At 42.2% G+C, this 24,528-nt stretch overlaps 2 protein-coding genes across 6 annotated transcripts; one reads left to right on the plus strand and one right to left on the minus strand.

Annotated features, from left to right (window-relative positions):
- Nucleotides 1–457: 457 nt before the first annotated feature.
- Nucleotides 458–5,083, plus strand: LOC115799296 (zinc finger protein 26-like). The gene is made up of 2 exons (XM_030756383.1): nt 458–529; nt 1,894–5,083. Exon 2 carries the CDS (start codon nt 1,957–1,959, stop codon nt 3,001–3,003), a length of 1,047 nt encoding a protein of 348 aa, XP_030612243.1. The 5' UTR covers nt 458–529; nt 1,894–1,956; the 3' UTR covers nt 3,004–5,083.
- A 910-nt stretch (nt 5,084–5,993) lies between these two features.
- Nucleotides 5,994–24,113, minus strand: LOC115799270 (NACHT, LRR and PYD domains-containing protein 5-like). 5 transcript variants are annotated; one of them, XM_030756335.1, is made up of 12 exons: nt 23,973–24,113; nt 23,709–23,826; nt 17,791–17,907; nt 16,721–16,825; nt 13,470–13,574; nt 11,880–12,004; nt 10,000–11,782; nt 9,459–9,632; nt 8,874–9,047; nt 8,611–8,787; nt 8,055–8,228; nt 5,994–7,271 (listed from the first exon to the last, which is right to left on the minus strand). In XM_030756335.1, the coding sequence occupies exons 2-12, from the start codon at nt 23,813–23,815 to the stop codon at nt 7,247–7,249; spliced, it is 3,066 nt and encodes a 1,021-aa protein (XP_030612195.1). In that variant the 5' UTR covers nt 23,816–23,826; nt 23,973–24,113; the 3' UTR covers nt 5,994–7,246. The 5 variants fall into 5 exon arrangements, 4 of the variants coding, with proteins under 4 accessions (XP_030612195.1, XP_030612194.1, XP_030612196.1 ...); XM_030756334.1 differs by having other exon boundaries at nt 17,791–17,910; XM_030756336.1 differs by lacking the exon at nt 13,470–13,574 and having other exon boundaries at nt 11,880–12,025; nt 17,791–17,910.
- Nucleotides 24,114–24,528: the final 415 nt, after the last annotated feature.

Raw genomic sequence — 24,528 nt, forward strand, 5'->3', positions numbered from 1 at the left:
AGTATTTTATGAAAAAAAAATTTGTTGCTTTTTGTTAAATGTGTTTCTTATAATGTTTAAATTTAACTCTCTGAGCTCCTTACTGAATTTCATTCTGCTTTTTACAGCTTTTATTATTTTAAGTATACTTACTTTTGTTTTATTAAGATTTGAACTAACTGAGCTCTTCGCTGTGTTGCATTCAGCTTTTTACATACCTACTGTGCTACTGTATTTTACTTAGCTTTTTAACTTATCAAACTCCTTATTTATTTATTTATTCGTTTGTTTATTTATTCTAATTGAGGTCCTTCTGGGGTAATCCTTATCTTCTCGTGATGTATTTTCCTGAGCTCTTCTGTTCTGTTTCAGCGGTTTTGTTGCAGGTTGTTTTTAATATTTTGGCTGCTGAAAAATTAAAGTACATCCGAGGCTGCAGAGGGCGCTCTGCCCGCCCGACGAGCTGTTTCCATTTCGCTATTTTGTCCTGGAAGAAAACACAGCTCAGCTAGTTTTCTGCACGAAATCTGCCCACCTGCATCGACTAAAGGTGAATGATTACCTGTTTCTGAACACCTGTGCGTGCAGTTCGGCTCTTTGCCTTTACTGTTAAATAGCCAACTGGTGCACAGTGGAAAAACGTTGTCGGCTGGACCTCAGAGTTGCTCCTGTTTGCTGATTAGCTGCTTCGTTGCTAAGCTAACGGTAGCTGTCATGGCTGACTTCGACAGCCGAGTGTTGACTCGATTCTTGCGTTTGTTTGAAGGGATAAAGAGAAAACAGCTGAGCAGAAAAACAGGTAGTGACGGTTTCTTTGTCAGAGAACAAAGTGTTTGTTTAAAAAGTGAAGGATCGCTGCTCACGTCTCACTTCTGCTTAAAACAGAACATTTTGAATGGAAGTCTTGTTAGAGCAGGAATCATCAAAATAAACACTTAAAAAGTGCCTTTAAAAAAATTTAATTCAAATAAATGAATAAATAAAATTAAGAAAAATGTAATTATAGTTATGTAATATCTCTCTCTATGTATTTGTGGAAAATAAAATGTACAAAAATAAAAGATCTTTGTGGTGAATTATGGACAGCAGCTCTGCTGTTATATATAAATAAAAAGTAACATACTTACAGTTACAGCATGCATTACATTCACGAGTTATTATTTGACATAATAAACATTTATAATCAAATATATAATAAAACAATAGTTATTAGACATGTATATAATATATTATTTGCATGTATTATAACTATCGTATGAAAATAACCTTTTTTAATAGTTGCCTGTTTATGTAAAAATGCATAACTGAATGCATAAAGTGCATCAATGATTTCATTAAATATAAACATTTATGGATACAAATTATGACCAAATACAATTACATATTAATGAATCTGAACTAACTCGTTTCCTGTTGCGTCTGAGTGGGACTGTTTTTACTGAGACTTGAACACCATCACAGTGCAGACCTGCAGCCATCAGCTGCTGCTGCTTCAGGGGTCTGCAGAGGATCATCTGCCTCCATCCCTAGCATCCTCTTCTGTCACACCAACCCTCTGCACGTCTCTGTGGGTTGCCTCTTTCCTCCTGTCTGGCAGCTCCATATTGCCTCTCTTTGTGAACACATTTGGTATTTATGCAGTGTTTCTCACATACAGACTTGGTTGGGCTGCCCCGAGGGGTGCACTAAAGCAGGTTTAACACAGCCAGACTTTCTGTGAGCTGCCTCAACAAAATGGAGGTAATGAGTATCAGGACGGTGGTTATCCACCTTTTACATAAAAAGGGGCTTTTGACATATATGACTATTCTTCCACACAAAATAATCCTTAATGAGTGCAGCCTACTCCGAGCTACAACCCTTTGTCTCATCCATTTCAGGGTACTATCACACAGTATATTTTTCTCTTTTCAGACATCTTCCGCAAAGCTGGCGGTTCAAAGCGGAGCTGCAGAAAAAGCGTCGTCATCCTTGGTCATGGCCGGAAACGGAAACTGGGACGGCGCTGGCGGGATGGACCAGATAACGGTGGTGAGAATAGATGACACTCACATTGCGGAAGAGCAGTCGCACGTTGGTGGGAAGGTGTTCTACGAGGTGGAGTACTCGGTGCCTGTGGAGGAGGAGGTTGTGGGAGAGGACGATGATGACGGCGTCTACGTCATCGAGTATTCGAACCCTGAAGAGGAGGGAGAAAGTTACCAGTTCACGATGTCCGTAGACCGGTCGCTTCCAGCAAAAAAGCAGAGTGCTAAAAACACAGCCGTTAGCGAGAACCCCATAGCCCCTCTGCCATCCAGACCGCAGAGGTTGCGACCCCAGGTGAGCCAGAAGAGGAGGGTGGCAGCAGAGGAAGAAGAGGTCAAAAGCGAGGAGTTGGTGGTGAGCAATAAGAGCGTGCTGGCACTGGGGGAGGATTACAGCGATGTGATGAAGATGAACTCAGGCTCAGGTAAAAAACTGGTGTGTACGATGTGCCCGCCACCCGGCAAGTTCTTCAAGAGGGCGTCCGGGCTGGCTGTGCATTTAAAGCAGATGCACCACATGGAGGGGAAGAAGACGTTCTTCTGCACCTCCTGCCAGCAGTCGGTCCGCACTCAGATCGAGCTGGACGCCCACACGAGACGCCACGCCAACCAGGACGCCGTGTTCGTTTGCCGCCTCTGCGCGGCCGAGACGGAAACCGGCACAGAGGAGAAGAAAGGGTTCAAAGGGTCGAGGTGGGGTCTGAAGAAGCACCTGGAGAAGGAGCACCCGGGTGTCATCCCACGCTGCGACATCTGCAACAAAGGATTCAAGTCGCTCGTGTCGTACCTTGCCGACCAGTTCAGGCACGTCGGGGTGTCGCCGTACTACTGCGCCAAGTGTCAGATCTACGAAATGACTGAGCGAGGGCTGAGCGTGCACATCAAAAACCACAACAAGAAGAAGAAGAGTGAGCAGGAGGCGAGCGAAAGCCTCCCGCAGACTTTTGGAGTCTCCGCCGCTGCCGATAACTCGGCCACAGACGACTCCGACTTCTGACCCTCCAGACTCACCGTTTAGCTCCGTGCTCGAGTGAATTGGCACCAGCTCACGGACCTCGTCTGTGTCAGGGTCAGAGCCCACATTTTATGCATCCGAACTGAACTTTGGACAACAAAACAGTTTTAACAGTTTTCGTTGATGTTGTTGTACAGTTTATGACCAAATATGTTATTGCTAAAGTAGAAGTGTATAGGAATTATCTGAATTCCCTCTCACTGGTTCCTTTTTTTCAGTAATTGATGAAATGGGAGAAAAAAATCAGACCAGTCTCAAAGAAAACCGTCTGGTAACGGTCAAAATTGAGCACAAGCCAAACCCCGTCCATATAAATACTGTGTGTGTATTTAAGAGCCATTTTACACTTATAAATGTTGTATTCAGTGACCACATCTTTTTTTTAATGTCACTGAAATGTGTGGCACGCACACCCAAAGTCAGTTTAGTCTTCTTTCCTTGCAGGTTAATCCTGGATGATCACGACTGCGAGTCCATCAGAAGCGTCTTCCAGCTTCAGCTCGCTTGTAATAGCCTCGGGTCTATTTTTCCTTAAAGGAAGTCCTTTTAAGCAGCACAGAGCAGTAAGTCAGACACAGGAAACATATAAACAGCGTAAAGAATATGAATTTTCAAAATAAAATACTGTGCAGACTAAACTCTCTGTTTCTGAACCGCTCCCGGCCCGTGTGTTTCAGAGTTATGTTTACAGGCCTGTGCAGAGAACGGGGTTACACATCGCTGTGGTCAAGTTTACTCTGAAACGTCAGCATAGAAGCTCATTTTCTTCAGTAAAGGTGCTTCCCTGTGCTATTTTAGCCGAGCTGTAGTTCAGCTTACGATGAGGCGCTGCTGCTGCTGCCGTGGCTGGTGGTGTCAACACCTTAGAACTAACAGCTAAATACCACTATGCATTTATAGAATGAGTATATTTAGACTAGAATGCCTCCTGGGTGCCTCCTAACATGACATGATGGAGAAATCGTGTCTCTGGGAAGGCGTGGGAACACTGCAGTGGAAAAGTGAATTTTTGCTGCAGTAGTGCTCAGAGTCCTCGGGGCAGAAGTTTCAGTAATTTGATGGCTTTCTTGTTGTAGCCCCTCCCACAGCCACCTGACATCAGTGTTTCTAATACTGAGGCCAATACTTCTGGCGGCACCCTGACCCCGCCAGGTTTTTGGTACCAGCAGCAGTTTTTCTTTTCTTTTTTTTTTTTTGGGCTGAAAACCCTCAGATCTGATTCTAGATCAGGTTCCAGCACAGATTTGGTGAAAAAGTGGTAAACGTGTCCCAGAAAACATTTTTAAACCTGCATTTTAAACATTTGTTGGTTCCTAAATTTGATGCTTTTCAGTCACATCACCTGTTCTTCCTTTATGGCATTTTAAGGGTCTGAGGAGAAAGCCAGAAAGCTGCTAAATAAAATCCTTATGTTCTGTTGAAGCAGAGCTCAAAACACTAATACTTTAATAAGTGTTCATTAGGAAAAAAACAGGAAACTACATTTCCAGGAAGTTACTGACAGATGACTGATTTTTTTGGTCGTGCTACCTTCTCTGAGGGCATTCACCAAGGTGGAAAAAGTGTCAAATACTCAACAGAAAAAAAAGCCAAAAAATAGAGAAATGTCATAAAAAATACAAATAATTTAGTGTAACAGAAATGCAGATCTCTCTTTATTGTTACACGGCCACTTTAGACTCATCGTAGGACCCTTTTAGTGGTCTCTGGCCACAGATTGGGAACTGCTGAAGTATTACAGTCATGTTTGTCTTTGTGATTTTTTTTTACTGAAATCTGCATCAACACTATGAAACATAAACTCAGTTCAAGGCCAAATTGTGGATTTTAAGGAAACGATCATGTGAGCCGAGTCATTTTATGAGCCGAAACAGTTTATTTTATTTTAAACTCATCGAATCATGACTAATGAACTGAGTTTGGAGCGTAAACACTGAAAATGGAGCATTTTTTTCATGGTTTTCTAATTGAAATGCAGTGTTTGGAGTTTTGCTGTTTTTATGTTCTGGGATGTTTTTATTCTTTGCTGTGGTGCTTCAATTTGTCTCTGCAACATGCATTAAAGGGAAATGCCACTGATTATTGATGCTGCCGTTTCCTGTGTTCAGATTTTTACACCGTCCATTTGATTTTTTTAATACAGTCTGAAGAGTTTTCTAAGACGGGAAAATCATCAAACATTCAACTGAAAAAGCAAAAATATAGAGAAATATCTGAAAAAGAATGCTTGTGTTGCTCCATGTCGTAGATTCAAAGAGTTGCTGGAAATATTCCTCAGAGGTTTTGGTCCGTGTTGACATAACGTCACACAGTTGCTGCAGATTTGTGGGCTGCATCCATGATGTGAACCTCCTGTTTCACCACATCCCAGAGGTGCTGCAGTGGACTGAGATCTGGGGACTGCGGAGGCCGTTTCAGTGCACTGAACTCACCATGTTCAAGAAACCAGCTTTAGATTATTTGAGCTTTGTGATGTGGTGTGTTATTCAAACTGAGGTTCACCCTCTGTGAAGTCCACGTCCTTTACAAAGTTAAAAGAAAAAATAAAACCTTCCCTTTTTTGGATATTAATCCAAATAATTTTTTTTTTAATGCAGGAGTCTCCCCACTCCACCAGCTTAGACCTCCATCACCTTATCAGACGAACATGTCTGGCTGCCTCTGGTACACATTAGGCACTTTTCTGATGCATGACACGTTTCTAAGTTTCTTTGGCTTTCGAGATGTCTCTTTATTTGGTGCATTGAGGCCGAGAGCTGCTGGCAGGCCCGGTCCAGGTGAAGCCGAAGCAGCTGCATGAGTGGGCTGCAGTGTTTAAACAGCAAATGCAGGTCTTAAAACAGTAAATGAATCACTCGTGACTTTTTGTGTTGCAATAATGATGCGTGTCAAAAAAAATCCCACAGCACACCCAGTCAAATAGACTAAAGTAATGGAAACAGAGAAACTCAACTACAGCAAACCAGATGTTCTTTCTTCACTGATAGTGTGTTTATTTTTCTATGATTTGTGATTTTGAACATGGCCGCGCACGCTCGCCTTTCTGCTGTTCTGTAGTCCCGTTGAGAGCGCTGCTAATCTGAAATTGTAGTCTAGAAAAGTTTGTGTCTGGATCAGGATGATTCAGGCTGAGGCTGCATTAAAAATCATGACTTTTTTTTTTATATATAATTTAGTTTTAAAGAAGCAAACAGGCATTAAACAGAAATACCAAACCTGTCGCTGGGGCTCATACAAATAAGTCAGTCAGCAGAGAGAACGGGTATTAGTTAACATTAATCCAAGAAAAAAAAACAAACTTGAATTTAGGGTTAGTTTTAAACTTATTAACTCAAAATACTGAGAAAATACCTCCAAACACATTTTTTCTGTCCAACCCAGAAACGTGTGGACAATCACCAAAATAAAAATAAACCGGAGTCCAAACGAGTCCATCGGGTCCACAGAGGAAGCCGGAGTCCTTGTTAGCATTTAGCACACACACATTAAAATGAACAGTCCCACCAACAGCAGCTTTAAAGGCGTTGGTGCTGACACACAGCGGCAGATATTTGTGTGGACTTTGTGTTGAACCTCATGTTACAACTAACAAAGGTCCAGCAAAGATGTTTCTTCTTCTTCTTTCTGTCACTGTCTCTTTTTTATAGAAGTTTCATGGAATTAGATTTGACCTTTTCCATTACTGCTTCATCCGGGAACATAAATCTGTCCAATAACAAAAAAGGTTCCTTAGACTTTAAGGTCCTGAGTGAAGATGCCTGAAAGACGGTGCCGAAGGGAAGAAGAGGATGAGATTTCCAGGCCTGGAGGGAATAAATTGACCTCTTATCAGTTTTCTTTGCGTCAAAAAGATGGCGCTCTACACCGACGTCTGTCTGCTGAGACCTGCAGCTGCTCATAGATGTGCTTTGAATACTGGAACTGATCAGGAAACGAGTCAATATTCTTCTGAAGAAATGTAAAAAAAGACGGGCTCGTTCCTGGACTGGATTTTTTTTAAAAAGAGCTAAAGGAAGGCCGAGGCAGTTCAGATTCAGGGATGATGCTCAGTCAGATCCAGCAGGCACACACAGAGCTTAAAGGAAACTGGATGATGTTTCTGAAAGTGAAGCAGTCACTCTGCAGTACTGAAAATCATCTGCACTCCTCAATCTTTCAATTTATCTTCCCAGTGATACGGCCGCAGTCAGAGCATCTCTATACACAAAGACGTTCTCCTGTATGCTCACTTGCGCATCGGTGACTCCCATCTGAAAAGAAAAACAATAGAGGTGATAAATTAGTGTTTACAGAGATTCACACAGTCAGCTGTCAGTCAGTGATGCAGCTCATAAAGCACATTATAAATAGGAGCTGTGAGGTGCAGCAGCTTCCTCTCCTCTGCTGAGCTCAGAGACTTTTAGCATCAAAGCTGCAGATTTTACTCAAGTCCACGTTGACTTTATTCTCAAGACAAATTTCAAACACCACATTCATTCATGTCCCCACACTCGTAACACTGACAGATGCCCCTCAACATGCAGAAATACAAAAGAGTCACAGCACTCTGCCCTCAATTCTCCAGCTTTGGAAAAACTGAGGACTCACTTCAGCTGGCGTCACCCTCTCGTCACCTCACGAAGCTCCTAATTCTGCTCTGTAGTGAAATATGTTCTGAAATATCACTTTAATATAGACTGTAAAGATGCTGACACCAATCAACTGACAGAAGGACAAATACACAAATCTGGATCGTAGCAGAGGTTCTGGTTTATATAAAGACCACATGGTTACTAACTGTAATGATGGTTCTCTGAAATGAGAGCCAGCGATTTGCAGGCTTCAGTCAGACTGATCCCAGCACTGCGACACAGATGAAACTGATCAGATGTTCAGATTTGTTGCTCTGCTGCTGAGTGAAGCCCACTTGCTCCATCTTTTAGATCCTGAAGTCTGTCACCCTTCTCCTCTCACAGCTTCCCAGCAGCCACTGAAAACACTGCAGTTCATTGTTTTTATGCTGCATTAAGTAAAACAGAACCAAATTAACAGACCTGAACGTCTCCAGTCTGTAGTTTGGATCCGCCTGAAGACCAATGAGCTGCGTCACAGTTTTCTCCTTCAAGTTGTTGTAGCTTATGTCCAGCTCCCTCAGGTGGGACGGGTTCAACTTCAAAGCTGAGAGCAGATCACGACAGCTGGACCCTGTCAGTCTGCACTCCCACAATCTGAATAAAAAATATAAGAAGTAAGTTTCAAAAACAAAATTCCTGATTGACATAATTTAGTGATTAATAATCCAAAATCTACAAGTTTATACAGGAGACCCGCCGGCCTGCAGAGCACCGCTGTCAGATGTTTTACTCGTACAATATGTGAGATACTAATGTGGCTGCAGGTCGGCCATCTTTGAGCCAATATTTACTTTTCTATTGTTTACAAATGTCGAAAATTTGGTTTGCCAAATGAACAACTAACAAGTTTCAAAGGATTCAGCCAATGAGGTGGAAAATCCATCTCTGTGTTCTGGTGGAGCTAAAACTGACAACTTAAAAAATGCAGCGCTAAGCGGCTGCAGGTTAGGAGGAAAGAAAGGAAATGATGACTGACTTTAGACTCTCCAGTCTACAGTCTGGACTCTCCAGAAAAGCACACAGCTCCTGCACTCCCAAATCTTTCAGCTTGTTGTTTCCAGAAAGGTCCAGCTCCCTCAGGCAGGAGGAGTCAGACATCAGAGCCAAGGCCAGAAAACCACAACCGGTTGACGACAAGCCCCAGGACCGCAATCTGAATGACAAAAAAAAAAAAAAGCATCTAAATAACATAATTAAAACACACGTAAGAGCTGCAGTAGTAACAGATGGTAAGCTGACCTCAGAACCTCCAGTCTGCAAAGTGGACTCTCCAGAAAACCACAAAGCTGCTCCACACCTGAATCCTGCAGCTTGTTGTTACTCAGGTCCAGCTCCCTCAGATGGATGGGGTTGGACTTCAGAGCTGAGACCAGAGAAGCAAAGCTGGCCTCTGAGAGCCTGCACAAACTCAAACTGAAAACAGTTTTAAAGTCAAAGGTCATACCTGAGAATATTTGGTGTTCATAATCTGACAGCTGAAACCTGGTTCCTTGAGAGAAGCACAAAAACCTGTTATTAACAGGTCACAGAGCGAAATTATAGTCCTTCTAACATTTTTTTTTTGGTCTGCTGTGTGTCTACAAAACACTTTATCCCATTAGTTTTAGTAGTATTACACCTCCATTACTGAAAGATCTCTAAAATAAAGCTAAAACAACTGAACTTAAAGGATAAACAATTTAAAATATTCCCCTCTTCCGCTCTGCTGTCCCTCCAGTGCATCTTATCTGCTGGAGCCTCCAAGTAGTTTAATGATCAGCTTAATAAATCATTTAACTAAAAACCAAAAACTTTTAATTGAGTTTTCTTAAACCGTGAACTGACCTCAGAACCTCCAGTCTACAGTTGGGACTTTTGAGTCCACCCGCCAGCAGCTTCATCCCTGAATCCCTCAGGTTGTTTTCACTCAGGTCCAGATGGGTAAGATTGGAGGATCTGGACTTCAGAGCTGAGGCCAGAACTTCACAGTGAGTATCTGAGAGTTCACAGCCGGGAAGTCTGTCGTGCACACAGAAAGATTTTTACTCTTCATATCAGTAAATCTTATCTGGGTTTGACATAAAAGTAGAATTCTGTCTCAGGCCTACAGATTTAAAATCTTGGATTTTCTTTAATCTTGCTGAGAAAGGCAGAAAGGAGATGAATTTAGGCCACCATACAGTCCACAGTCTGTCAGTCTGTTACAATCGGACTACACAAAGCAATCATGAGGACATCTTATTTAGAAACATTTTAATATCCATTGTATTTAATGTGACTTTTGATACTTTTTATGGAGCTGAACTTATTGAACATACTGCTGTCAGCTTCATATCCAGAGCCCTCCAGAATATTCCAGAGACACAACATCTCCACCCGGACTCACCGAGCCTTTCTGAAGTTCCTCACAGCTGGGATCAGTCTCAATCGACCCTCCAACGATGTGTTGTACTTCTTCAAGTCCAGTTCCTCCAGAACCTCCTCCGACATCTGCAGCATGTAGGCCAGACCTGAGCAGTGGATCTCAGAGAGCTCTTTCTTTGATCTGTTCTCTGACTTCAGGAACTCTTGGATCTCCTGATAGACTGAGAGTTCATTCATTTCCATCAGGCAGTGGAAGATGTTGATGCTTCTGTCAGGGGCAGTTTTTGCTTTCTTCTCCTTCAGGTTGTTGATGACTCTCTGGATGATTTCCGGGCTGTTCTCTGCCTGACCCAGCAGACCTCCTAAGAGTCTCTGGTTGGACTCCAGAGTGAGGCCATGAAGGAAGCGGACAAACAGATCCAGGTGGCCATTTTTACTTTTGAGGGACTTATCCATGACTTTGCTCAGAAAAACAGCCAGAGATGTGTCACTGTTTGTCCCCTGGAATTGCTTCAGCACCTCCATCTTCCTGCTGGTGAAACAGTGGAACATGTAGACTGCAGCCAGAAACTCCTGAATGCTCAGATGAACAAAGCAGTAGACTGGTTTCTGGAAGATCACACACTCTCTTCTGAAGATCTCTGTACAAACTCCAGAGTACACCAAGGCGTCAGCGGCATCCAGACCACACTGCTCCAGGTCTTCTTGGTAGAACATGATGTTTCCTTTCTCCAGATGTTCAAACGCCAGCCTCCCCAGCTTCAGAAGAATTTCCCTGTCAGCCTCCGTCAGCTCCTGTGGACTCGTCTCATGTCCCTCATGGTACTTGTTCTTCTTCCTCTTTGTCTGAACCAACAGGAAGTGTGAGTACATGTCAGTCAGGGTCTTGGGCAGCTCTCCTCTCTCCTCTGTGGTCAACATGTGCTCCAGAACTGTAGCAGTGATCCAGCAGAAGACTGGGATTCTGCACATGATGTGGAGGCTCCTGGAGGCCTTGATGTGGGAGATGACTCTGCTGGAAAGCTCTTCCTCACTCAGCCTCCTCCTGAAGTACTCCTCCTTCTGGGCATCAGTGAAGCCTCGTACTTCTGTCAGCCTGTCCACAAATATAGGAGGTATCTGATTGGCTGCTGCAGGTCGGGAAGTCATCCAGACGAGAGCCGAGGGAAGCAGCTCCCCCTCGATGAGGTTTGTCAGCAGCTCGCTGACTGATGACTTCTGTGTGACATCAGACACGAGCTTCCTGTTGGTGAAATCCAATGAAAGTCTGCTTTCATCCAGGCCGTCAAAGATGAACAGAAGCTTCCAGACAGCGAGCTTCTCTGCTGGGACCTTCTGTAATGTTGGATGGAAAACATGGAGCAGCTCCAGAAGACTGTACTGCTGATCTCTGATCAGGTTCAGCTCCCTGAATGAAAGCAGAACCACCGCACTGATGTCTTGGTTCTCCAAGTTCTCTGCCCAGTCCAGACTGAACTTCTGCACTGAGAAGGTTTTTCCAACGCCAGCGATGCCCGTGGTCAGAACCACTCTGATGTGTGTCGGTTGGTCAGGTAAGGCTTTAAAGATATCATGGCACTTGATTGGAGTGTCCTGGAGAGTGATCTTGGAAGGTGTCTCCAGCTGCCTCACCTCATGCTGTGTATTAACATCTTCAGGCTGTCCCTCTGTGATGTAGAGCTCAGTGTAGATGCTGTTGAGGAGGATTTTACTTTCTCTTTCATCACTTCCTTCAGTCACATGTTTGCATTTCTTCCTCAGACTGATCTTATGTTCATCTAAAACCTTCTGCAGACCAGCATCCACTGAAAGGCACGAAAACAAAGTACAAGAAAACCCTCAAATGTCTGAAAGTACAGTTTTCAGAAATGAAACCACCAGCAAATCCATGTTCAGTCTTACTTGGTTCATAGCTGCTCTGATTGGCTGTCTGGACTCCAGCTTTGATTCCTGAGCTTTGTCCATACTGGTGACAGTGGGAGGCCTCTGACGAAGCAGACTGGTCCTCATATGAGGTGACGTGCTGTCTGCAGAAATGCTGTTCAGTTCTGATCAGTACAATATCATGAATTTTAAAGCTTAATACCGTACTAGCTATCTTTTTGTTTTTGCAGAGCCCGATATTAATTTGAAATTCTTGTAAAAAACAAACAAAAAACATGACACCATATCCTCTGAGCCAAAGAGCAGAGGAACCCACTGGCTTTTTATTAGTGCAAAATTCAAAAGCCAGTATCTGCAGGAGTGCATCTGTGCACTTTGCATGGGTAACTTGCACATCTGTGAAGGCACCATTAATGCTGAATGACAGCGCTCAGAGCAACATGCTGCAACCTGTTTTTTAAAAAGGCCAAACTATGTTCAGCATGGGTCTATAGTGAAAGAGTCCAGGTGCTAAACTTTCCTGCCTGCATTCCAAATAAAAATAAAAATATTTGAATTTATAAGGAGACTTTAAGGGAGTTGTATATAAATGAAAGCTGTATATATCTGAATGCCACCAAATGTGCCAAAATTCCTCAACAACAATGTGAGAGACCAGTAAAGTCATAGAGAAAATTTTTATTTCTAGTTATTGCTGCTAAAGGTGGGTCTATGAGCTAAAGGATCAGACTGTAGTTAGCTTGTCAGAGGAATGCATACAGTCCTGTGAAAACTCTGTTTCCCATGGCTGCAGATGTAGCTGGTATCATCTGCATATACACCAATCAAACATAACATTATGACCATCTGCCTAATATTGTGTTGGTCTCCTTCTGCTGCTAGGAGAACCCTGACCCATCGAGGCATGGACTCCATTAGACCCCTGAAGGTGCGCTGTGGTATCTGCATCAAGATCTTAGAAACAGGTCCTTTAATTCCTGGAATCTGTGAGGTGGGGCCTCCATGGATCAGACTTGTTTGTCCTGCACATCCCACAGATGCTCCATTGGATTGAGATCTGGATCTGGATTCAGGAGACAGACACCCTCTCTATTTTTAAGATTAGGCTTAAACCTTTCCTTTATGATCAAGCTTATAGTTAGGGCTGGATCAGGTGACCCTGAACCCTCCCTTAGTTATGCTGCTATAGGCCTAGGCTGCTGGGGGGTTCACATAATGCACTGTTTCTTTTCATTCACCTTATTTACTTTGTTTATACTCCACTCTTCATTTAATCATTAGTTATTATTAATCTCTGTCTCTCTTCCACAGCATGTCCCCTCAGCCCCCCCTCAGCAGATGACCCCCCCTCCCTGAGCCTGGTTCTGATGGAGGTTTCTTCCTGTTAAAGGGAGTTTTTTCTTCCCACTGTCACCAAGTGCTGCTCATAAGGGGTCGTTTTGACTGTTGGGTTTTCTTTACCTTACAACATAAAGCGCCTTGAGATGGCTGTTTGTTGTGATTTGGCGCTATATAAATAATTGAATTGAAATTTCTGGAGTAGACAAATATATGTGAATTGTCATATCTTATAACTTTGTTCCTCCTGCTGACCATCAGGTCTCTTACTTTGTGTCTGAGGGTCTGGGGTCATTGCTGAAGTATGGAGGGTCGTCTCTGGAGAAGTCGCTCTTCATGGACAGACAGCTGGAGACTGGAGGCTCTGCTCTGTGTCTGTGCACAAACATATAATAAATCACACATTATTATTATCCTGTCAGAATCAGGCAAACAGGGCTAAAGTTCAGGATTAATATTTAGTAAAATTTTCCATGCATCACGATACTAAAACCTGATCACCGCTCCATAATGTGTTTTATATGGAATGGAGTCAAAGTGTATTCATTATCAGGAACCTGGGCTCAGTTACACTGACTCTAGAACTGCCTCTGTTGTCCTGTTCTAGTGTTGTAGTCAAGACCACCTAACCCGAGACCGAGACAAGACCAAGACTTTTAGGGTGCAAGACCAGTCGAGACCAAGACCGAGGGGGGGCGAGACCGAGTCAAGACCAAGACCGGTGCCTGACGCTACATGACCCAATAAAATGTGAAACATGATCAAAATCACTTTTCAAATTGATCTGAAAGATCCACATTCCCATAAAATCATCCTGATATTAAAAACTCACAGCTCAAATAAATATAACCATCTTCATTTAATCCTCCTGGGTGACTTCCATCATTTATCACAGAATGTAAAACAATTATTCATAGTTCATCACAATAGTGTTAACTTTTCTCTGCCTTTCATAAACAATGCAATGTTTTTAAACCAACAACCTTTGTAAAAATGGATGCTTTTTCAAAACCACATAGCTAAATGTGTAAAACTGAAAAAATGGCAAACACTCATCCACAGTAAGAACTAAAGCCTTTAATCTTATACAGATTAAAGCTGCAGGATGTAACTTTTATAAAAAATCTGGTTTTTACATATTTGTTAAAACTGTCACCATGTCAGACAGTATGAGACCGATAATCTGCGAAAAAAATGGAGCTCCTCCACCTCCTCCCTGAACCGCTCCCAGTCAAAAACAACCAGTCAGAGCCAGGAGGAGGGTCTTAGCACTGTCAATCACTCCTGGTGTATGCTGCTCAATGTAGTTGTGTGCAATACTTCAAGATTTGGTATCGATCCTATGTAAAGTAAACACAGGGCCATTATCACCGATACTGATACCAATACTTTTTTAATAATTATGAAGAATTTCCATGAAGTTTAACTGGTTTGAGATTTTTTTCCTTTGGATCATTAATTAGTTAAAACCCAGGATAGAACTGCGCAAAGTTTATATGTAAGTAGAAAATACTTTATCAAAATAAAAGTTATTGTTCTGAAACAATAGAACATTAACAAAACAATTTTCCCCACACATTGATGTCTGGAATTTTTTTTTCTTTTTCATAAATTGTCATGATCCTGGGCCGGTGGCCCAGCGTTTTGAGTTATTTTGTGTAGCTTTCTTTTGTTGTACTTTTCAGGTTGTTTTCTTAGTGTTGCTTTTAGTTTCTCTGTTTGTTATTTGAGTGTGCGGTTTGGTTTCCTTTGTTGTTTCGTTTTGTAATGTTGCATTAAGTTTTCTGTGTTTAGGTTAGTATCTGTTATGTTTAGTCAGTTCCTGTTTTATTGTGACAGTCTCGTGTTCCTTGTGCTTTGTGTTTAGTTTTGCTTCCCCTTTGTCATTAGTCTCATTTATTTCACCTGTTGTTCCCAGTTGTTTCCCCTCACCCCTCGTTTCCTTTGTGTATTTAAGTCTCAGTGTTGTTTGGTTCAGTGTTCAGGTCCTCGTCAGTTTTGCCTGTGTGTGTTGTCCTTCGAGTTTTTCCTGCTTTCGAGTTTCAAGTTTCAAGTGTACTGTTTGGTAATTATTTGAGTTTTCAAATAAACTTCCCTCCGAACCTACTCTCGCCGTGTCCTGCACTGGGGTCCTCCCTGCCTTGCCCGCACACAGCTGTGACATAAATGAAGTGTACAAAATCATCACTCAGGAACAAATGCAAACTTTTTTCCAGGTAGATCGTTCAGAAAGTATTATAAAAAATGTTCCTTCATTCACTAATTTTCTACAAATTCAAATTTAAATTTGATTTAAATGTTTCATAGCAAAATCCTTTTTTTTTTCCCAAATAAAATATGTTATGCATCACATGACAGTATAATAAAACACTGTGGGGAGGGGAGGAGCAAAGTGCTCTGTGCTGTGACAGGAGCGACACTTAGACAGTCAGCTCGCATCTTTGATGAAACCGCAGCACTGCATACAGGAGAGAAACTGAAGCCAAAGTATCGATCTCATTACACTGATATTGATCAATACCAATACAACGTTGGCATCCATATTATGGATATTAGGATCCATCTGCCCACCACTAGCTCAATGTACTAATGGCGGAGAAACAACTTACTTACTTCTCTGCCGTTACCATTGGTGGTGGCCATGGTAACTTCAGGGTTCTAGCAAGAAATATTTCTCACGCCAGCGGTAACGCTAATGCTAATTAGTAAGCTAATGCTAACCACTAAATGCTGCTCCCACTTGTTAGTTGAGTGATGGGGCCTAAGATGTAACTGGAAAGCAGTAATCAGTGTTTTTGGATGTGTAGTTACATTTCTCGAGGTGCATGTCAGGTTTGGTTCAGAGAGGATTTTCAGTTATGCACAAACAATCAATGCAGAACTCTAAATCAGGCCTTATTAGATCAATAGAATGATAATTTTTACATATAATACAGAAAAGTTACATTTATATATCAAGCATTTAATGTGTCCCAGAGTGCCGTTTCCTTCCACTGTGTTTGCAGAAATCACATAAAAAAATACACAACAAAAACATAATCCAGATTCCTCAGCTGCTAAAAGCATTTCCTACATTTGAATATCAGCCACCATGTTGTGAGCATAACTATCACGTTTTTAAATGCAACAACAGGAAGTGACATCATCTTGCTGGGAACTATAGTTATTTTATTCTTGAAGGCTCTCACAGCTCTGCTGGTGCTGAAAACTAATGTTTGACTATGGCTTTCTGAATACAAGCAGGGCTGCAACTATCAATTATTTTAGTAATCAAATATTCAATTGATTACTCCGTCAATTAATCAAGTAATTGGATAAGAAATAATTTTTAATTTTAACAATTCATCAGCATATTTTAACTTCCGTACTGCAGATGTTTCTCTGTGTGAAACAAACAGGGTGGATGGAGCAGCTACAAAAGCTACAAAGGTCTGCGCCTTGAAATTTCTGGAGTAGACAAATATATGTGAATTGTCATATCTTATAACTTTGTTCCTCCTGCTGACCATCAGGTCTCTTACTTTGTGTCTGAGGGTCCGGGGTCATTGCTGAAGTATGGAGGGTCGTCTCTGGAGAAGTCGCTCTTCATGGACAGACAGCTGGAGACTGGAGGCTCTGCTCTGTGTCTGTGCACAAACATATAATAAATCACACATTATTATTATCCTGTCAGAATCAGGCAAACAGGGCCAAAGTTCAGGATTAATATTTAGTAAAATTTTCCATGCATCACGATACTAAAACCTGATCACTGCTCCATAATGTGTTTTATATGGAATGGAGTCAAAGTGTATTCATTATCAGGAACCTGGGCTCAGTTACACTGACTCTAGAACTGCCTCTGTTGTCCTGTTCCAGTGTATTCCTAGAGCTTTGTAAATGATAACAAAATGCGTCTTGTCATTAATCACGTAGAACCTATATTTCATTGAAAATAGCACAAGACAACAAAAAGAACCAAAAGAACTCCTCATTTTGAATTTTACGCCAGAGTCTGAGCGCTAACCACGCCTGCATGTATCCCAAATGACAAGAAAAAGAGGAAAAAGTAGTCCCTTATCAAGAGTAAGTATCTGCTTAGACACCATTTTTCTGAGATCTTTATGTTCATGTTTGGTGAATTAGTTTTCTCTGAATTTAAAATCAAAAAATTTAAGCCTGTTAAAATATTGTCTTTGAGACAAAAATGGTTTGTGTTGTCAGGCTTCATAGACGGATACAGCTGATATCCATGGCAAACAGAAATGTAAAAATATGTAATATTTTATAATAATATTGACTAGATGAAGGATTTATATGGTGAAAAGTAGCAGCTCTAGTACAGAACCCTGTGGAGCTCCATGAGTAACGTTCGTGTGAGGAAATTGTAATCTGTCAAACAAATATGACTCGAATGGTTGCATCCTGCTAATTTCTGTAATAAAAGTTATAAATGTGATCATATTTTGATTTAAGAATTTATGAATAATCAATAAACACTTTGCTGGAATGCAGCAACATACGTGGACTAATAGCTTTGTGTCAGAGTAACTTTGTTCCTCCTGCTGAATGCTGACCATCAGGTCTGTGTACACAGGAAACGGTCTCTCACTTTTTGTTTGAGGGTCCGGGGTCATTGCTGAAGTATGGAGGGTCGTCTCTGGAGAAGTCGCTCTTCATGGACAGACAGCTGGAGACTGGAGGCTCTGCTCTGTGTCTGTGCTGCTCACTGCTGAAACACAGAGATAAGAAGTTTAAGGACTCCTGGCACTGATCACAGCTACACAGGAACTCAAGTGTTTTAACTGGAAACGTTATACTGTGATATTTCATATTTAATAATGAACATATTCAGCATTCTAGTGTGTTTTATGTGACGGTCAGTTACACCAGGGGCAATAACAGTCCAAAATCTAAATCTTTATTGCCAAACTTGAGGTCATACAGAGAAGCAAAGAATACAGACGTGAAGCTACAAGCCAAGACTGCATACAAACACAACCATCTTTCTATAAACTGACACAAAAAGTTTCTGTAGACTGAGTTCATCGTACTGCTGCCATCATGGTGACATCATCAGTGAAGATCAATGAGCCCCTCCCAGAAGAAGCCACGACATCACCTCCACCGTGCTTCACAGGTGAGCTCGTATGTTTGGGATCATGAGCAGATCCTTTCTGTCTCCAAACTTTAGCCTTTCCATCACCATGGCAACAGTTCATCTTTGTCTCATCAGTCCATCAAACCTTGTTACAAAGTTTCTGAGGCTCGTTCTTCAGTGTTATCAGTGGTTTGCATCTATCAGGTGAAGCTTCTGTACTTTTGCTCATGAAGTCTTCTGTGAACAGCAGATTGTGATACCTTCACTCCTGCCCTCTGGAGATTTTGCAGCTCTCTGGTTTCATGTTGGTTCCTCCTCTAACTGTAAATGCACAGTCTGCACAGGCAGAACCCCAATCTGAGCCTGAGTGCAGAAATTCACTATTTACTGTTTAAATAATCAGTGTAATAAAACACACCTGTCAGTGACATGTTCCAGTACCTTTGGAGGGGAGTGCACGCTCCTATCGGACGACATGTTTTTAACGGTAGGTGTTGCATATTTCAGAGAGACAATGATAAGCTACTGCAGCTCTCACAGCAGCAGGGCTTCACAGTAGACAAGTGTGGGTGCTGAACTGGCATGCCTGCAGACCTCTGCCGTGTCTGCGCATCAGGAAATGAAAAATTCTAAGATTGTGAGATTTGCCAATCAATGCATTCTCTTTTTTTGTAAATGGTTGTACAACAAACTAGCTCACATTAGTAATTTATGATAAATATATAACCTGGGCGTGAGCAGGTTATTTTGAGAGTTTTGGTGTGTGCCTAAAGTATGATAGCGACTCTGCTGGGAGAAAAAAGTTTTATCTGTGCAAACTGCTGATTTGGTTCTCACCAACATCACCAAAGGAAGCTCAGCTGTAAAGTCACAGCAGCAGAAACTAAACTGCATTTTCATATTTGCTCTTAAACTGGATAATTTACTCTGCTGGAACTGAAGCTGAGCTCTAATGTGCTGCAGCACTGAGCGCACCGAGCTTTCATTTTTACTACGCACTTAATGAATTCAGCAGTAAAAAAAAATACATGTTTTTCTGCAGCATTATTTTGTTGCCTTATTGTTGTGAACAGTTAGAGACAGTTATTAGAGAGAGCACAGCACAGTATAATTAATATATCAACTCATGATTAATGGTTTTTCTGATGATTTCCAGCATCAGTGTTGGTCTGCTGTTATATTTTAATGTTCTTTATCATTCAGCTGCTCCTCTGATGATGTCTCTGACTGATGTAGGCAGGACTCAATCGATCTACTTTGTGTAAAAGAGTCAGATAACAAATGCCTCCTTTTATGCACAGAGAGCCTGAATACAGAGTTGATAACCTGCTCATACCTATGGAGGCTTGTTTCTGCCAACAGAAAAAAAAAAGAGACCTCCACAACTCAAAATTTCAAGTTAACATCAAACACAAGTGGTCAACAATTGGGCCCAGTACTGTAAATGTTATTACGCTGCTATACCACAAAATGGCATGGTGGAAGTACGCTAAGAGCAAAAATGGGGCATAAAAGTGAGGTCCACTAGTCTATCTATGCAACCTGACCACAGTGTGAAAACAACAAAACGTTGTCACCACAGGAACAGTGAGTAAACCAGTGGGATTAAACCACCACAGCTCACAAATGCAGTTATGTCTGAACATGCATTAATAAAGCTAAGATATACAAAGCTAGCATGTCCTGTCCACTGAACCTTGTACAGTAAATTGTGATGGGACTCTGGACACATGCAGAGGGGAACAGGCAGAAGCAGATTATGTTGAGAATTTCACGTCAACTTCCAGCGCTGATTTTTTTGGAATTTTTCAATGTATTTTTCATACTGTTACCTTTGGTGAATATGAGTATATTACACCTTCAATTTCTGTGTAATCCTACAGTAAATTGTGATGAGACTCTGCACACATACAGAGGATGTCAGCTAGATTCATAATCAGCTGGGAATTTCACGTCAACTTCCAGTGCTGATTTTTTAGGAATTTTTCCATGTTTTTCTTTCACATCTACTTAATTTGTCCCTTTATTTCTGTGGAATCCTGCAGTACTTTGTGATGGAACTTCACAGCCAGGGATATTTTTTAATGATTTTTTTTAAATATCATATGAGCATCCTGGATTGAGTTTATTCAATATGTTCTGAACTGTCGATTTATAATTACAATTGTACAGAACTATAACATATGCATGTGTTTATTTATTCTAATTTTCTGCATGCATACCAGCCACATATAAAAAAAAAGGTAATCAGCTAGAATTTATTGCAGGTCATGGTGAAGATCTGCATGAATTTCTAATGCAAGCTGATTACCAGAAAAATTCACACGATTAAAGGAACACATCTTGACTGAGGAAAACGACAGGACAGGTTGTTTTTGGTCTGGTGAATGGAAATCAGCAGCGAAGGAGGCGCACTACCATAAACCCTAGGGTAGATGTGCAAGAAAATTTAAGCGGCGGATGAGCTGCGGCTGGCTTGACTGCGGCTCAGAATTGACAGCTCACTTGTCCGCGGTAAGACGCTGACAGGGGCGCAGCTATATACTTTCTGAGGTGTATGCGGACACATTTTTAGGCGCCCCCCCCCAGGGGCGGTGGTGGTAATGCTAATTAGCAAGCTAATACTAACCGCTAAAAGCTGCTCCCGATTGTTAATTGAGTGAAGGGGCCTACACATGTAACCAGAAAGCACATCTAAAGCCTAATCACAGTCTTCGTGAACCTGTAGTTACATTTCTCGAGGTGCAGGTCATTTTTCTTGAAGGCCTTTCACAGCTCCACTGGTGCTGAAAACTAATGTTTGACTATGGCTTTCTGAATACAGCTATCGATTATTTTCAGAATCGAGTATTGTATCGATTATTCCATCAATTATTCAAGTAATTGGATAAGAAATAATTTTTCGTACTAACAATTCATCTGCCCATTTTAACGTACTGCAGTTTTTCTCTATGTCACATGTGTCAGACTCAAGGTCTAAGGGCCACTTCCGGCCCACGATCTAATTTTATACGGCCAGCAAGATGATTTCATATAGTTATTATTAATAGGCCGCGGGTAAATGTGCTCCCACCACTTATACTACAAATTCCACGCACTGCAGCAGCTGCCGGCAGGCCAAGAACTGTGCGCTAACCCGTTTTCCCTATTGCCGATTGATCAGTGATCAGCGGAGAAAACATCGGTCAGCACTTTTTACAGTGACATTTAAGCTGCCTGACTCCCCCAAAAATGACCAAACGAAAAGTGGAAAACAGGGATTTTCCAAACAGGTGGGAGGCAAAAGACCTGAACGCTGACATCGGAGGTAAACCATCTGTCTCTTTTCCTCACTTGCGCTGCGGGGAAAAGAGCGGATTGGTGGGACAGATACGGAAAAGATGAAGAGGAGACCTGCACAGGTGAGCTGACAGTGCATCACTGCGTCACACAGCAGGAAACGCTGCGCAGCAAAGTCCTGAAGACAGAACGCGTCATAAACACCGAAACACAGACAGGGAACTTTGTAAGAGGCAGTTTCAGTCTTTTCTGGAGTAAATAGTTTCTGAATTTGGTGACGCGCCTTATTACACAGGTGCGATGAGCTGCCTGAGGAAATCTGTCAGTTCATAGAAAGTGAAGGAAAAGCCTCAGCAGGGCTCCGGGATGAAAGGTGGCTGAGAGTCGACTTTTCTCATGAAGCATCATAATGCGTCCCTGCAGCTTTGGGGACTGGACCGCGTGATAACTTGTCTCCACCGCTGTTTGCAGCTGCGCTATTTGCTGATAAACTGGACACACTGCGCAGTTTATGCAGCGTTTTTCCAACTGTGAAGCGCAGAAATTCACATTACAGTTTTTACCTGAAAAATTTGCAACTTTTCATCAGTTTCATTCATTTTTCCTAATGTGATTTTTGAAGGATAATATAATTTTATATTTTATTTAATGTGTTGAGGAAAAAAGCTGCTGTATTCTGGCCATTGAAATTTATTTTACTGATTTAAATAAATCCTGTTTGCTAAATGCAGAGACAGCAGAGCTCCGAAAGTGAAGCGTCTCAGCCTGGCGCGGCGCCTTGCGATCAACCGCTAGCTAGAACACCACACACACACACACACACACACACACACACACACACACACACACACACACACACACACACACACACACTAAACGCACCATCCGCATCCTCTCAACATTTACTGTGTTCATGTGTGCAGATCACTTATTCATGGACTTATAAAATACAAGACTTCTATGACATAATTTACCGACTGTCTTTAAATGGGACAGGAGGAGGGGAGGTGAAGGAGCGCAGGGGCGCCTAATCAGCGCAGCGCCTCTGTTATTGATCATGTCATATGCACAGCTGTTAAATACAGAAAATGCAACTAGAGAAATATTTTCCCACATCGTTTTGGCGCCCCCCTCTTGTGCGGCGCCCCTATGCATTGCATATAGTGCATAGGGGCGCCACTGGACACTGACACAGGCTGACGGGTGGTAGGTAACTACGTGTGGAGCAGGTTACAATCTAAACGTGTTGTAATTGCTCATGGAAACATAACTTTGTCTTTTTTCTTCCTCTAATCTTCTCCTTTCCCCCCTCTCTGCCTCACAGGGACAGCTCCTTTCTGACACATTTCTGTTTCATAGCTTCATCCACAAATGACCGAAACTGACGGACCATCAGGTCACCTGGAGCACTGCCTACGCACATGCCTGCCCAAACTACCTGAATTCACGCAGTCAGTCAGCAAGTGGCCTACTCTTTCTTCTTTCTTTTAGGACGCTGGCATGTTAAAAAAGAACAGTTTCATCACAAATGTAGGTGAGCTTGGGGGCCCCCTGGTGGTCAGGGGTCCCTATGCACCCGCATATGTCGCCTATGCCTTGATATTTGATATTTATTGTGATGGAGACAACAAGGTGACGTTAACAGGTGGGCAGGCTTGAACAGGTGAGGTAAGATTGAAACAATCTTTGAGTAATTGATAAAATAATTAACACATTAGTCAACTACCAAAATAATCTTTAGTTGCAGCAGCAGAAACAAACTTCCACATGTACGGAAGCTTGTTTCATTTTTTTTTTTTTTTACTTTTTGCGTCTATAACTCAAAAATTCAAGTTGTTTTTCAAAGTTTGAATTATTAGCTCGAATTTTTTCAGATACCTAACTTGAAATTTTGAGTTATGGATTATCTTGTTTTAGTGGCGGGAACAAGCTTCCATACTTGGATTCCCGCCATCTCTGCCTGAAGTTTTGGGTTTTGTTGAACTTCATACTGAAACCCCTCTGGTCTCTAACAGGGGATCAAACTGCTCTCCCTCCTCCACTGGTGCACCCTGAACTCACTCACAGCGCATGCGCACAGATGGTGAGTTTAATGCTGCAGCCATAAAGATTTTGCCCTTCCTGATCCAGCTGCAGAAACAGCCTCTTACTTTAAATCCAGGGCTCCGAGTTCATTCCTGAGTGCTGGGGGAGGATGTTTGTGGGGGGCGCTCCTCAGAGGCGTTGTTCCGTCCTCCTCTTCCTCCAAATTCTTCATCTTCTCTCAGTCTGAGAAACACCCACAGAAAGAAAGACGCGTCAGTTTCAAGAGTCGCAGGAAGTAAAACGTCATGAACTGACCCCTGTTTATTCTCCTTGTTCAGTCCGCAGAGTCTCTGAGAGCAGAATAATAGTTATTAATATGCTGAACTCACCTTTTGTCGCTCCTTCTGCTCTGCAGGCTCCAAAATGGAGTCCGACACTTTCAGTTTCATTTCTCGCTGTTCTGCACGGCGGCTCCTCCCCCTCCAACTTCCAGGAAATTACATCTGTCAGTTTAATACCACAAACATGAATATTTAATAAAACACTGGAGCTGATCTCCATTTTCTCGCAGACACGCCGAGAATCCGTCAAACTCCGCCAAACAGTTTGGCGATGCTCGAGGAGCACGCAGGAGACTGGGGGGCGTGGCTGAGCCCGATCCCAGGTGCCACACCTTAGTTCAGGTGTTTTCTAACTGTTAGTCTGCAGAACGATCAGTGCAGTTAGCAGATACAAGCACAGGATTTATGAAGTTATCTAAATTAATGACAACATGATGAGGAGCCATTTGGCAGTTCTGGCTCTGTGAGGAGCTGCTGCGTCCTGCAGGAAGAGGAAAGCAGCATCTCCATAAAGCCTGTGAGCAGAGGGAACCATGAAGGGCTCTAAAGTCTCCTGGTAGATCGTAGCATTGACTCTGGACTTGATAAATCACAGTGGACCAAC

The sequence above is a fragment of the Archocentrus centrarchus genome, chromosome 20, assembly GCF_007364275.1.
Source record: "Archocentrus centrarchus isolate MPI-CPG fArcCen1 chromosome 20, fArcCen1, whole genome shotgun sequence".
Taxonomy (NCBI): domain Eukaryota; kingdom Metazoa; phylum Chordata; class Actinopteri; order Cichliformes; family Cichlidae; genus Archocentrus; species Archocentrus centrarchus.

Coding starts and splice junctions, on each gene's coding strand:
- LOC115799296 (XM_030756383.1), top strand. CDS start 1,957: ATGGCCGGAAACGGAAACTGGGACGGCGCTGGCGGGATGGACCAGATA.
- LOC115799270 (XM_030756334.1), bottom strand. CDS start 23,815: ATGAAGAATTTGGAGGAAGAGGAGGACGGAACAACGCCTCTGAGGAGC. Junction 9,048..9,458: donor TGTAGACTGGAGGTTCTGAG/GTCAGTTCACGG, acceptor AACTGTTTTCAG/TTTGAGTTTGTGCAGGCTCT. Junction 8,229..8,610: donor TGTAGACTGGAGAGTCTAAA/GTCAGTCATCAT, acceptor TTTTTTATTCAG/ATTGTGGGAGTGCAGACTGA.